Genomic DNA, 13,301 nt, shown 5'->3' on the forward strand with positions numbered 1-13,301 from the left:
AGTATGCCAAATAGTTAACTCAACAATAACATTGTAGTGACTCCAGACTTTTCACCTTACTGTTCATTATCTAGCAAAATCCAGTTTTGTTGTGAAACCGCCTACAAATGGATTTCCTACTCAACTGGTTAATTCCAGTTGTGCTTCTTCTGTCAACTTCCTAACCACACCCTTTTATGAGAAAAGGTATGAAATAGATGATGTCAGGGTGAGATACCTAGAATATATAAATGTTTAAAACAGTCAAAGCCTTTGTTAAATGATGTTGTTTTTTCCTGGGGATAAAAATAAGTTTTAAAATTAGAATTTGATGAAGAACACTCTTACCATAATTCTAAACCATCTTCCAAGAGATAGACATGCGGAGGCTGGGAAACATCTGTACTTAGCTGAATAACTGGAAGTAGAAAAGGATAGAGATTTTTGCTGTCTGCTCCCAGTCCCTATAAGAATAAATAAAAATGGTAAAACACCTATAAAAGAAAAACTTGCAAAAAGTATTTCAAGAATAGCATTGATAAAGATCTATGATGCTGTTCTAGTTACATAGTTTAAATGGGCATTCAAGAAATCAAATATTGGATTACATCCCTTTCATAGAAAAAAAAAAGCATTTACAATTGGATACTCCTTAACTTTCAACAAGTCTTGAGAAAGGTTACTTTAGAACAAGAAGCTTATCAATGGTCTGCAAGGAAAAGTTATAAACAACACATTTCTAAAACATTCTTTGGTTGTTTTCTTTCTAGAAAAAGTCACAGCTCTAATAAATACTAAATGCTGAATAAAAAGTGTTAAAGACTGAGGCAGAAAATTACTCTTTGGACATTATTACATCCTAAATCTTCTGATATGTTCTAAGAATCAGGAGAAGGGTTTGTATTTGTTTCTTAACAAAGATTCATATACTGGTGACAATGTGTTTTATTTTGTTTTTTCCTTTTTTTTTTTCTTTTTAAAGTGATCACTGAATCTGAGATGTAGAAAAATATCTACCCAAGGGGACAGTGTAGAATTTTTTCAACAATCATTTAATAATAAAATACAACTAATTTGTGAAAATAAGGTAATTATTGTTGAAACTAATAATAAATTAAAACTAATCTTACAAAGACTAGAATTATTACATTAGAAACAACTGGTTATTTTGTGATATTACTACTCAAGTGAAACAAGAATAGTTGAAGCAAGAAATCTGCTTTGGCATAATTACTATTTTTGGAATCATTAACACTTAAAATTATTTGACATTTCTCAGCTAAGGCTTCTTTCTGGAATAATTTTGATATGCTTCTGTAAGTATGTAGCCTGAATTGATGAATGCTCTTCTTGGGGGGAGCTTCAGAGAAAGGGCTGGGGCATATAAAAACAGAGAGAAACTTCCTTTCAACCTGTTTTCTGGATGACATACTATCAGCCAATTGACTCTCTAAAAGCAGAGCATCTCTAGATCTACAGGCAATATAACCATATACTCAGTTTTATTCTTTACTCTTTTCTCAGTAACTTACTACATCTTATTTGCATTTTTATTGACAGTGATCACACATTCTTAGATATTTCAAATTTAAAGATTATTTATTGATACTGAGATCTTTTCCCTTACTGACAAGAAATTCAGTTAATTTATTTCAACTCCTATCTCTGGATAAAGCAAGCAGCTAGTAATTTTGATAGGCTTTCAAAAATTTTCTGACAAGGTACTTATAGTGAGCCTTCAGAAGAATTAGGGAGTTCATCATACATGTATAGACAAGCAGGGTAGCAAAGTACTATCCTGAATGGAAGCTACCCAAAGAACAAAACTTATTTGGCTACAAATTACCAGCAACTTCCATTCTTGACACAATGTTGCTTAATATAGTTATTAGTGCTATGTAGGAAAACCTGGGGCTCAAAGTTATCTGGCTTCTTTGAATTTTGAGAGCTGTAAGAAGCTCTCGTGAACTAAACAGACTTAGCTAAATGAACAACCTAATGTTGATTAATATAGTATGGCAAAGCAATATATTCTGGCAAGAAAAACAGTTTCCTGCTACAGACAGGTCTACAAAAAGTCTATGAAATTGACAGAAAAAAAATGGACCTGAGAATCACTATGTTCACCTCTATCCTCAGAATTACTATAGCACTAAGAAGCCCTAGTCATGAGAAAAGACAGGGTGATAGCAGTACCTGCCCAAAGACATTTTTAGAGTTCTGACCTTTACACTTTAAAATAAACATTGAAAAATGAGACATTCAAGTGTAGTTAAAGAGACATGGGCAGAAACAAATTCTCAAAAGAAGAAAAAAATCAAAAAGATTGGAATACAAATAACTGTAGATGTGATAAAAGTCTTTCCTATAACAAAGCGGGCGGATTGGACCTTTTATTATCTGTTTCATAACTCACAAGGGGAAGAGAATGTCTTAAAAGCCAGGAAATTTCAGGAGGAATAAAATAAAGTATTTTTTTCCATATGCTATATAAAAATGTTGTAGCAATCACTGCAAAAAGATGTTAGAGGTATTAAAAGTTATGGGGTAAAAAGGTAATAGTAAAACAGGTAACAATGAAAAGTTTGGAATTCTAAAGAAACAAGATGACCTAAAAGTAGTTAATGTCAAAATATATCTCGAGAGACGTTAAACCTAATGGTTAGGATTTAAACAAATACGTAAATATTTGATACTAATCTTATTTAAAGAATAAATACAAAGGCATCACAGCAAACCTTACTGCGGTGGCCCATATCTCAGTCTATGATTTTGAAATGTCTCATGTTCACAGAATTTTTGCAACTGAAACAGAAAATCCACATCCCTGAGAGGTAATGAATGGAACACAACAAGGAAATGGGTAGGACTACGTTGCAGAATAAAGTCTGAACTATACATAATATTTGTAAGAAGATATCGATACTCCTAATGCCTTTTGGGAAATAAAGGCCAGAATGAGCTGTTTTCCACAGACACCAAAGGAGGTATGATTCTAAGACTACAAAACCAACCAAAGAAGCAGCCTCCAGAATTCAGGCATTTCCCCCCCCGTTTTTAATGAAACGTCACTGAACTGTTTTTACTGAAATGTTTGTCTCCACAATCAGAGTACCACATTTTTATTACAAGACTGAACAACATTTGAAAATACTCTATAAAATCAAAATATATCTTATTTTTGCCAACAAAATATATATTTACTAAACATGTAAGCATGTATGAGAAAGACCTGGAAGAGATATTGGCACCATTAATGGAATTTTCACACCTTACCTGAACAAGATGGATTAGGGTGGTTAGAATGGCACATCGTAGCATATTGTGCTCCTCACTCTGTTTCCAAAGGAGGGGTAAATATTGAACCAAACATCCTACATATGGTCGTATCTGAAATTCAGAACATAAATTTGTGTCTTAAGGCATGAAACAAGGCCATTAATTTATCCTAGGCTTAGCTTTTGAAAGATTTAGGAGCTGCTTTTGTCACAACAGAAATACAATTTGCTTTAATGTACTCTTCTTTCCCCCTCCTACAACACCATATTCCATACTATATGACCAGAATGACTTCTGACTCTATAGTTTTTTGAAAATAATATAATAATTATGCTGACATTTGTGAAATGATAAGGCTTAAGTAGTATATACGGAACAAACAATACTTGTATTTTGACAACTGAAGATGTTTTCATATGACCCTGTTTTCCACTTAGACAGGATTACTGAATAACTGCATTCTCTAAGACCAGAAAAAAAAATTAAAAAAAAATCCTTAAAAGTAAAAATAAATGTTGTTGCAGAATGCCACTCATCAAGAAATTTTCAAACAGATCAAGTATCCACAGCAGGATGCTAATCTGAAGCTATTATATGACATTACATTTACCACCATCATACTTTGGAAACAACAGAACTGCTGTAAAGCACCACAAAATCCCTGTTTCAAGTAACAACAAAAAATTATCTAATCCACATTTTAAGTGCACTTTTATTCAATTGATATCTATAACAGCAGGGCAATTCATAATTTAGATTTTTGTTTTGTGTAAGACTTAAGAATCAGATGTTCAGTGATTCCTAAAAATTCTGGCTATAATAGTACATTCTTGCTCTGATATTATGCTAATCTTTCATATTCGTTTCAGTAGCTGTACGTGAGGAGCTTAAAACTGTACTTTCATGTATATGAATTTTTAAATAATAAAAGGATATTTTCTAAACAGCAAGATCACTTAATTTTTAATCCAAGAAGTTTTCAAAAAGAGTGAAAATATATTTCACTGATTTTGCCTCTCTATTGTGTTTTTATCAACTTCAACTGCAGATATTAATAGTCACATCTAGATTAAAATTTAAAATGAAGACAAGTGTTGATTTCAATGAGGCATGATATACAATTTGAAACAGAAGCGACAAGCCATGTGCTGCTTCTCAGCAAATTCTAGTTCAGTAAGTTGGTTACGAATTATAATATTAGAATTATAATAAAATGCAAAGATTTTGCTCCAAAACAATGGTTGAAGAATCTCCATCCTTGGAGATTTTCAAAACTCAGTTGGAAAAGGTCCTGAACAACGTCTGAACTTAAGCATGCTTTGAGTAGGGGTCGAACTAGATGACCTCCAAAGGCTCCTAATACTCTAACTTTTTCTACAATGAAAAGTTAATTCTTGTCTTCAAAAGTTTTAATCATAAATTACCCTCAATAGACTTAAAGGCCATTATTTAACCTTGTTGTCCTCTTACTTCTCTAGGTAATCTAAAACGCAAGGGAACCTGCTCCCATGTTGACTTTTCCTACAAGGGACAATTAGAAAAACTACATTTGGCTCTAAGACAGGATTACTTGTAAAAAGAGGAGATAAGCTTCAAACCATGCATTATTGCTGTCTTAATTACAGTACTACCACAAAAAAAAAAAAAAAGACAACAGCAGTCAACAATTCATTTTTGCACAAACTGTCAGTTTCTGTATGTTTAAGCTGAAAAATATACTTTAACAGTAAGTAGGAAGCCCTCAAAATTGATAACCTGAACTTGAAACCTTTGTATGTAGCTAAGGATAGTGCTTTATAGGTAATCCCAATTCATATCAGAGCCAAAAAGAAATTAGGAATTTAACTGCACAGTCCCTAAGCATTTTGCCACCAAAAAAATGTCTCCAATACGTAAGGTTCAGTAAAAATTATAGTTCAGATGTAAGAAGAGATAATTAGTCAGAAGTTTGAAAAGAAAGTTTGCAAGAACTGCATTAAAATAAGCAGATGAATTCATTTTGTTCTCCCAAAATCACTGCAAAAAACCCACAGCAAATTAAGAAAAGAATTAAGAAGAGTAAGATCACATTATGCAAAAGAGATCAGTGGGAACTGAGAAGACCAAGTAAAATAAATAATGTAGGTGTCAACCATAACAATAACTTGTCTATTAATCAAAGAAATTTCTATTATTTTTGTATAGGACAAAAACACTCAACTGAGGAATCCTCTGTGTCATTAATATAAAGCTACACTTTAAAGTCCACAAAAAAATACCTGCATATTGACTCTTTCGATCACACAAGACAGAACATGAAGAACGTGCATTTTGGTGTCACATTCTGTAACTTCTTGAAGCAGCTGAAAGAGCAGTGTAAACATGGATTCCAGATACTAAAAGAAAAACAAACAACTACAGATTAGACCATTAGAAATAAAATTAGTGATATGAATCAGTAACTATTCCCATATGCTTACAGCACTGACCTAAGACTTCTATGCACCTTGAATGACATCTGCAGAATGTGCAAAATGCCTGTCTTTCTTTTGGAAAATGCATATTAACCACTCACAGCCTAAAGGAGATTATAAAAAAAATTTAGAGACACTCTTGTGTAACAGTTCAAGCACGTGACCTATTTCAGCACATATGATTTTCATGTTTTAAGTAGTATAAACACGACTTCACAGATAAGATTTTGTAAAGTCAAAAGCCATTCCTCCAGAAAGAGCACTTTATAGAGACATAGCAGAGGTATAAACTCTTCCAGCTTTTGGGTCAATAAATAAAATACAGATTTTGAACTGAAAAAGGCATCTTAAACAATTCCAGTGTAGACAACGTAGACTGTAGAAATTCCTGCTGATGCACTTTGCATTTTCATCTAGTCTGCTCCCAAAAGAACTGTGATCAACATGGAGGCAATACTCAAATCAGAACAAAAAACAGCTGGTAAATTTGAGAGACCGAAATAAATCTTTGCTGTATTTACAGCCAGTATTTCACTGTTTATGTAATGCCAGCACTAATCACCACTGCAAAGAACATCAAAATAGGAGAACAAGAAAGTTCTTCTATATTCAGAAGACACTATTATAATCATACATCTACATTTAACATACATGTGAAACAGCAGATTTGAAAATGGTATTTGGAACACTCATACTGGAGACGAAGTAACACTGATGAGGAGACTTATTTGTTAAAGACAGCATTCATGCTAGGAAAAACTTAGCATCTGGGAGCACATGTTGCATCTAGTACTAAAGACAACTGTAGCAAGTTGTAATATTCATAATACTGAGACATTTTGAACTGCATATCTGTAAATTGCACATTAACAACCTTAACAGAGGCAGGTGGAGTCATTAGACATTTTATCCAATGAAGATTAAAAAAAGATATACTGATTACTGAATAGTTCGGTTTAAAATGAACTTGGAAATGATCTTTTCCTGCCTTGCTTCTAAGAATCTGCTCATCAGAATACTCCCATGCAAATGCTCTTACCGGTAAGAACTGGTCAGTTCTGAATTCGAAGTCATCTACAGGTAAACAATCATTAAGGAAAAATTGAATAATGACTGACAAATAGATATGAGATTGAATAAGCAAATACAGTATGGCTACATGACAATTGTAGGGTGAAGAATTCATTAGTAACTGCAAAATCATTTATTTTCCAGTAACTCTGAATTAAGAACTTATCAAACATCTTAAGAGAAGGATATTTAACTTCAGTGTTGTAGCTGTCTCAATACGGACCTGAAAGACAAAAGTCAGGAACCATCACATTTACCTCCATTAAATATTTTGATTATCAGCATAAAATCTTCAAATAGCAAACCAATAATCATTTTGGCAATTGAATCCTCCTATGTATTCTGTCATCCTCTAAGAAATTTAGTTAATTCAACACAAGCATATTTTTGTTTACTTTGGTTTTAGAATCCCTTGAAGTTTATTTGGCAATGTCAAAATGATAACACCTGGAAAAACTATTCAGGCAATACCCTCACAAAGGTCAAGAAAGACCTAAATAAGAAGCTAGCTAATCTGTCATAAAAGCTGTTGCAATGGAGAATGAGTTTAACCTCTGATTATCTTATGACTCACTGTCACTCAAAAAGCTCAGAATCATAGATAAACTCAAGCTAGCAGAAATAGATGTCTGTGAAGCATTAACTTTGAAAACAGTCACAACACACTGACACAAAATCCACTCTGCCTGGCTAAAGTTGTCCAGAATCACAGAAATAACTGTCAGACTGCAAATTATTAATATTAAACTAAAACTTTTTTCTAGGTGCTACTTTACTTTTTTTTTTTTTTTTTTTTTTTTTAAACAAAACTCCTCAACTTCAAGTTCACCTGCTGGTATGCTAAAATTCTGGCTTCAAACCAGAGAACCACACTGAACTAGCTTCTGCCAGCAGAAGGTAACTATGTTGGTACTTATTCTCTGCAATACAGAATATTGTTTCATCACAAAATAACCTTGTTTTCTGTACAGGAAGTATTCATGAGTTTATGAATGATCTATGTCAAGATGCTTCAAAACTTTTTTCTTACACAAAACGTAGATGGTTGCTAACACCAATCATTTTTCCACCTACAGAGCTATCACCTAGAAAATATGCTAAGGGTTTGTTTCACGTCCTGGACCTTATTTTCAGGAATAAAACCCCTCCACAACTTCCCAACAGATTATCTTTGTTTTTGAGAGACACAATAGACTTTAACGTGTGATGTTCTAAAGTTTTCAACTAAGTTTACATAAGGGATGGCATGTTTTGGATTACTCATTTGTCTCGCAAAAACAGATGAAATGTCTATTTATAAATACTTACCACTAAGTCTTGGTCCTGAAGCAAGTTACGAATTGCCTCATATAACATTGGCCTCAAGTCCGATTTGAATTTTACAGAAATCCACTGTCCAATCAGCCAAATTACTCGTCGGCGTATTGGTTTATACCTTTAAAAATGAGTAAAAAAAAGAATCATTGTACCTCACTTAATTCATTATCCTTCCTCTCTAAAATACTTTGATAAAAGAGAAATCTTAGTAACAAAAGGAAATATTATTCCTCAAGACTCTTAAAGTATTTAGTTTGTAAAGACTAACTTCAAAATTTTAATGTATAAATTTTTTTTAAATCAAACTTTTTCACTAGCAAACTCAGGAAACACCAATGTATGGCTGAAAGCAAAGCTTCTGTCCTAAAGGACTGAATCCTGAAGGTCTTGCTAGAAACAGTTTATTCTGCATACAACGCACAAATAAAAGAAACTAAAAATAGATCTTCCATTTACTATTGTCACCATGACTTCAACTATTTTCACTACACTTTCCAGCAATTTTCTTGAAACTCCTTTTATGCTCAAGTTTTGAAGCCAGATACAATTTATAAAATCCAAACTTAACTACTGCATTACAACAACTACCAGTATATTTCATGTCATCAGTCTAAAAATATTCTCAGAAGAACTGACATTACCAAATCTTACACCATCACTGCCACACCAAGAGCATTAAACAGCTTTCAAGTCAGCAGGAAGAAGAAAGAAGAAAAGTAATAAGCTGAACTGCTTAACAAAGATTCAGAAAAAATCTTCTATGGAGCTACTATTTCTCTCCGCTGATTATAAAGGAGGTTGGCCAAGGAGACTAGCTCAGATTTAAATGTTTAACTTGCAGATATATAAAATTAGGCAAGATGAACCCTATCCAAGGAATTCTAAGTAACAAGCTATTTTGCCTTGTTATCCTACTGTATTTTTCATTTGATCCATTTCTATCTTACAAGCCACCATGATAGCAATCTAAACTGAAGAAGTTGCTAAATGTGAAGAAGCCTCAATAAATGATTTATTGAATGTTCCTGTAAGATTAACAACAAAGTACACCTTGTGAGAACACAAAAGTCTGTGTAAGGAGCATATGTACAGCAGTCCATTAGGCTAGCACACAAAGCTAGTGACAAGTAAGAAACCATTGTTGCTTGATGTTTACTGAGTGGCAGTGAAGCACAAACAACCCATTTTCTACAAAATAAGCATGATGTTCACAATACGTTGCCTTACTAATGCACCTCCTTCTAAGTATACAAGCAATTGCGATGATGTAACTTTTCAGTTCTTGGCCTACTCATAGCCGATATACAAACATCAGAAATGTAAACATCAGAATCTTGAAAGAAAAACCAACAGTTTTTTCTTGAGACTAGTCTTAGACAGTTTTCAAAACAGTATCACACCAAAAGCGGTTCTAAACAACACTTCACATAAGCACATAGCCATTGCCTTTTCCACTATACGTTAAATTGAACTGTATTTGTAAAGCAAATGCTTATAATTGGCATTTGGAACTAAAGAAGCTGGCTGGCATCTCCTTTCGGAAAATCATTTGAGACTGTTACACTGGCCCCAATGGTATCAGCAAACAAATCAGCTCATGCTTCATTTTACTGGACTAATCTGAATTTCAGCTCTTTTGGGGGGGGGGGGGGGGTGGTCATGGATGATATGGAAGTCATCCAATGACGGTATTGTATATATTAGCATTTACTGTCCTTCCCCTGCGGGAACAGGGACAGCCTGAGGAACTGGGAGGAACGCTGTCTTCCTAGTCAGTTGTGGTGACAGACAACTCAGTCTATACTGAAATGCTAAAGCTGGTCCTTCAAAATATCTATGATATTCACTAAAGAAGAGAGAGGTGCCCAACATGAAGGCCAACTAAGTTCAGAAAACCTTGAAGGGGAGGTAAACCCCTAGCAGACGGACTACATAATATTCTTTACATAAAATCAGCCTGCAATCATTCTCACTTTGTCAACTTTACAATCCTGATTTGCCCTTACTTCCTTTGTTGCTGGCAAAATTAACTGAAGAGTGCAATACAGGGCTTATATTTGAGCCAGTAAAGAAGAATATATCACTATTTTGGCTAAGCTATACTTTCAAAGAGATCACTTCCACAGATTTCAATGGGACTTTGCTGCCTAAAGAGCTCTGAGGACTCAGGAGGCCTAAAATATCTTTCTTTAAATGCAAAAATGTGCTGAAAAAGTTTAGTCAACCCAAATACATGTAAGAAGACAGATTTATAACACTTTTACACAACATTATGAAAGCAGCCACCACACAGTAATTGACACACATTATGAACAGCAAGATAAGTTCCAGGAACACTATTATTTCTGTGACTGTATCAATTGCCTTTACATATCTCTGCTCATTTAGTGGGTATGTTTAAACACTGAATCCTTCCCAGATCTGCAGTTGTTAGATACTATACCTTATCAAATTTATATCAACAGTTTATAATTCAAGAGACAAAAGACATTAAGGTTATGAGAAGGTTACCTGTTATGAGAAACTTGTAGTTCTGATAGTAGTTGATTTTTAAACCATTGATCAAAATCCACACTATCAAACAGTTCATAAGCAGCAAGTCCAACTGCATTATACACTGGGGAAAAACAATAAAGTTGTGCTTGTTATTTGCTTAAATGTTTCATTGTTAATTCTAAGTTATCAGCCTAAAGTTTCCAAAAAAATGTTTTAATATCACCAGAGTGCAATAAAGAAAGCAAAACTAACATATGTACTCTGGAAACAGGTATCATCAGACTGTGGTGAAGGGCATTCCGGAGAAAATTTTAGTTGAAGATACTACAGGAAAAACTTTATAGACTTCTGAAAACAGTTACAAGCCATAGCACCAGTGAAAATCTCATTCTAACAGCAAGAATCATTCCATGAGAGGCCTCTGATAATGCTTTTCTTCCACCATAAAATCTCCTTATTTATAAAATGGATAGAGTATCTCCAAAGTGTAACAGTTAGTTTATTTACAGATGGGAAAAGGAAAGGAGAGGAAGAGATTGTGGGTTTGTTTCACAAAAATGCAACAGAAAAGCACCATATTTGTGCATAACCATTTCTAACAGATAAGACTGACACCAAGTGCATAGAAAAAATGATTTAGGTCCTATTTTGCAAATGTCTTAAAATTAAATCTTGCAAATTCTTTGTATAGTTTTTAAGTCAAGCAAAACAGTAGCTCTGTTCCTTCAAAGGTAAAGTAAAATTTAATTTACCAGCATCTTTAATCAGTATAGCACTGGTATCTTCCATGTTGGTCGATCCTGCAAGACAAAATTAAAATAAACAAAAAAGCCTAACTAAACAAAAAACACAAGCAAGATGTTTGTGTAAATGAAGTAGTCTATAGCAAAGACTAGCAGCTTACATTTTTAGGAAGTATTCATAACCACAAACAATGGACAACGCTTATTTTTAAAGCCACACTTCCATTAGTGTCCCTATATCTTTGTTTTATTTACAAGTTCAGTATATCAGTTCTGATACTTTCTTCAGTGAACATACTAAAATCATATCTCTGCTTTGATACCCCATTTTTACTAGCTTCCTCTGAACAGAAATATTTTTAATAACAACACGTATATTGGAAGCATGTATTTTAAGGGAGAGACTTAAAAAACAACTACTGAAGAATTAGAAGTTACTAAAGAATGACTATTGTATGGCACTATTTCACTATCTAGACCTAGTTCCTACATACTTTATATATGTGTCAGCATGCATATTTAGAATTCATAAAAAAGTACATTTAAAGTTGTCCAAAATCTTGAGAATTAATCAATTCTTAATGCCACCTAGTGCTCCCTCAATAAGCCTCATATTGACAGCATCCATAAATGCTATTATGGACTTCTGGAGCAAAAAAGAACCCCTTAGCATAAAAGTACTAACTATTTGGAAAACAAAACAACTGTCAATCTTTTCGGAATAAAAAAATCTTTTATGACTCCCAGTATCGCAGCCAGCAAACCATCCTGAAACTTACATATGCAAAGTATTTTGTGAAGAAATTCTGGATCTGAAGTCAAAAACTATCCTCAGGAAATGAATGTTTATTCCTAGCTAACAGAACATACTGATCCATTCTGGTAAGTTCAAATGTAAATTACTGTAATAAGTCATTTAAGATACAACCGGGGAAACCAAACCTAAGCAGAAAGGACAAGAAAAACAAAGTGGCAGCCACCACTCATTGTCTTCCACAGGCACTATGAAACTCAGTTTATGAGGAGAAGAAAACGTGAATTGTTCCTCAGCCTATGAAGACTCCTGTCTTCATACAGAAAAAGAGTAAACTTAAATAGATTCTTCAGCTGCCCCAGACTCTCCAAAGTGACAGCACAGCCTCAACTTTCTGTTCTACAAGGATTTTCTTGCAATTTCTGCAGAGACACAGCAGATATACCATAAACAGCCTTGCAAGATTTGAACAGGAAACTCCTGCTAAAAGTAGCCTACAGAATTAAGCTTGTCAACAGTTGTCAATAAAGTCTGCAACCTCACAAAAGTAAAGATGCTGCTCCAGTCTTTGTCAGTCATCTAAAATTAAATAAAAATAATAAAGATGAAAAGGAAAGAATCCTTAGGATTTCCTTTTCCTATATACACGTTGCATTTTCATTATGATAGGATTAGAAATCTTAATATGTTATTTGAAAAATACAGACTGAATATACTATATAATATTGTATTTCACAAAATTGTTTAACATCTGACACAAAGAAACAAAGAACTCTACACTTTACTGTTTATTTTTAAACAGCTTACCTTGTAGACTGTGAACCATTTCTAAAAGCACAGGGGTAAGAGTCTGATTATATTCGTGGAAAATATCAATAAAAAGAACTTCTGTGCATGGCTGGAAAAAGAAAATCTGCTATAGAGTCTATCAAAATAAAGACAAGTAAAATGCATTTTATGCTACACAGCATAGCATGCAATATAATAGTAAATTTTGCTACAGTGTATGAAATATCATTTCAAATCACACAGCATGTTCAAGTTTAGCAAGATTTTGATCACTGGGTCTACACGAGCAAGTTCTGTGGTGCAACAAGAGTGGATCCATGGGAGTGAAACAACTTGTGTTGAGAAGCCAGTGACCACACTGTACATATTTAAGAGTTTTCTTTTGGATTAGCTCCAGTTCATCATCTGGACTAAATGCCC

The 13,301-nt window shown here is 33.7% G+C and overlaps 1 protein-coding gene across 6 annotated transcripts in view; it reads right to left on the reverse strand.

Annotated features, from left to right (window-relative positions):
- The window catches only part of LOC112987042 (importin-11), a 107,309-nt gene that overhangs the window by 57,105 nt on the left and 36,903 nt on the right, over positions 1–13,301 (reverse strand). For all 6 annotated transcript variants that reach the window (XM_064502616.1, XM_064502619.1, XM_064502617.1 and 3 more), the window contains 9 exons: positions 12,900–12,990; positions 11,348–11,395; positions 10,611–10,716; positions 8,091–8,217; positions 6,972–7,005; positions 6,751–6,791; positions 5,517–5,633; positions 3,256–3,369; positions 328–443 (listed from right to left, as the gene is read on the reverse strand). In XM_064502616.1, the coding sequence (XP_064358686.1) occupies positions 328–443; positions 3,256–3,369; positions 5,517–5,633; positions 6,751–6,791; positions 6,972–7,005; positions 8,091–8,217; positions 10,611–10,716; positions 11,348–11,395; positions 12,900–12,990 (794 nt within the window). The remainder of the gene's footprint in view (positions 1–327; positions 444–3,255; positions 3,370–5,516; positions 5,634–6,750; positions 6,792–6,971; positions 7,006–8,090; positions 8,218–10,610; positions 10,717–11,347; positions 11,396–12,899; positions 12,991–13,301) is intronic.

This window comes from Dromaius novaehollandiae, chromosome Z (genome assembly GCF_036370855.1).
Source record: "Dromaius novaehollandiae isolate bDroNov1 chromosome Z, bDroNov1.hap1, whole genome shotgun sequence".
Lineage (NCBI taxonomy): Eukaryota > Metazoa > Chordata > Aves > Casuariiformes > Dromaiidae > Dromaius > Dromaius novaehollandiae.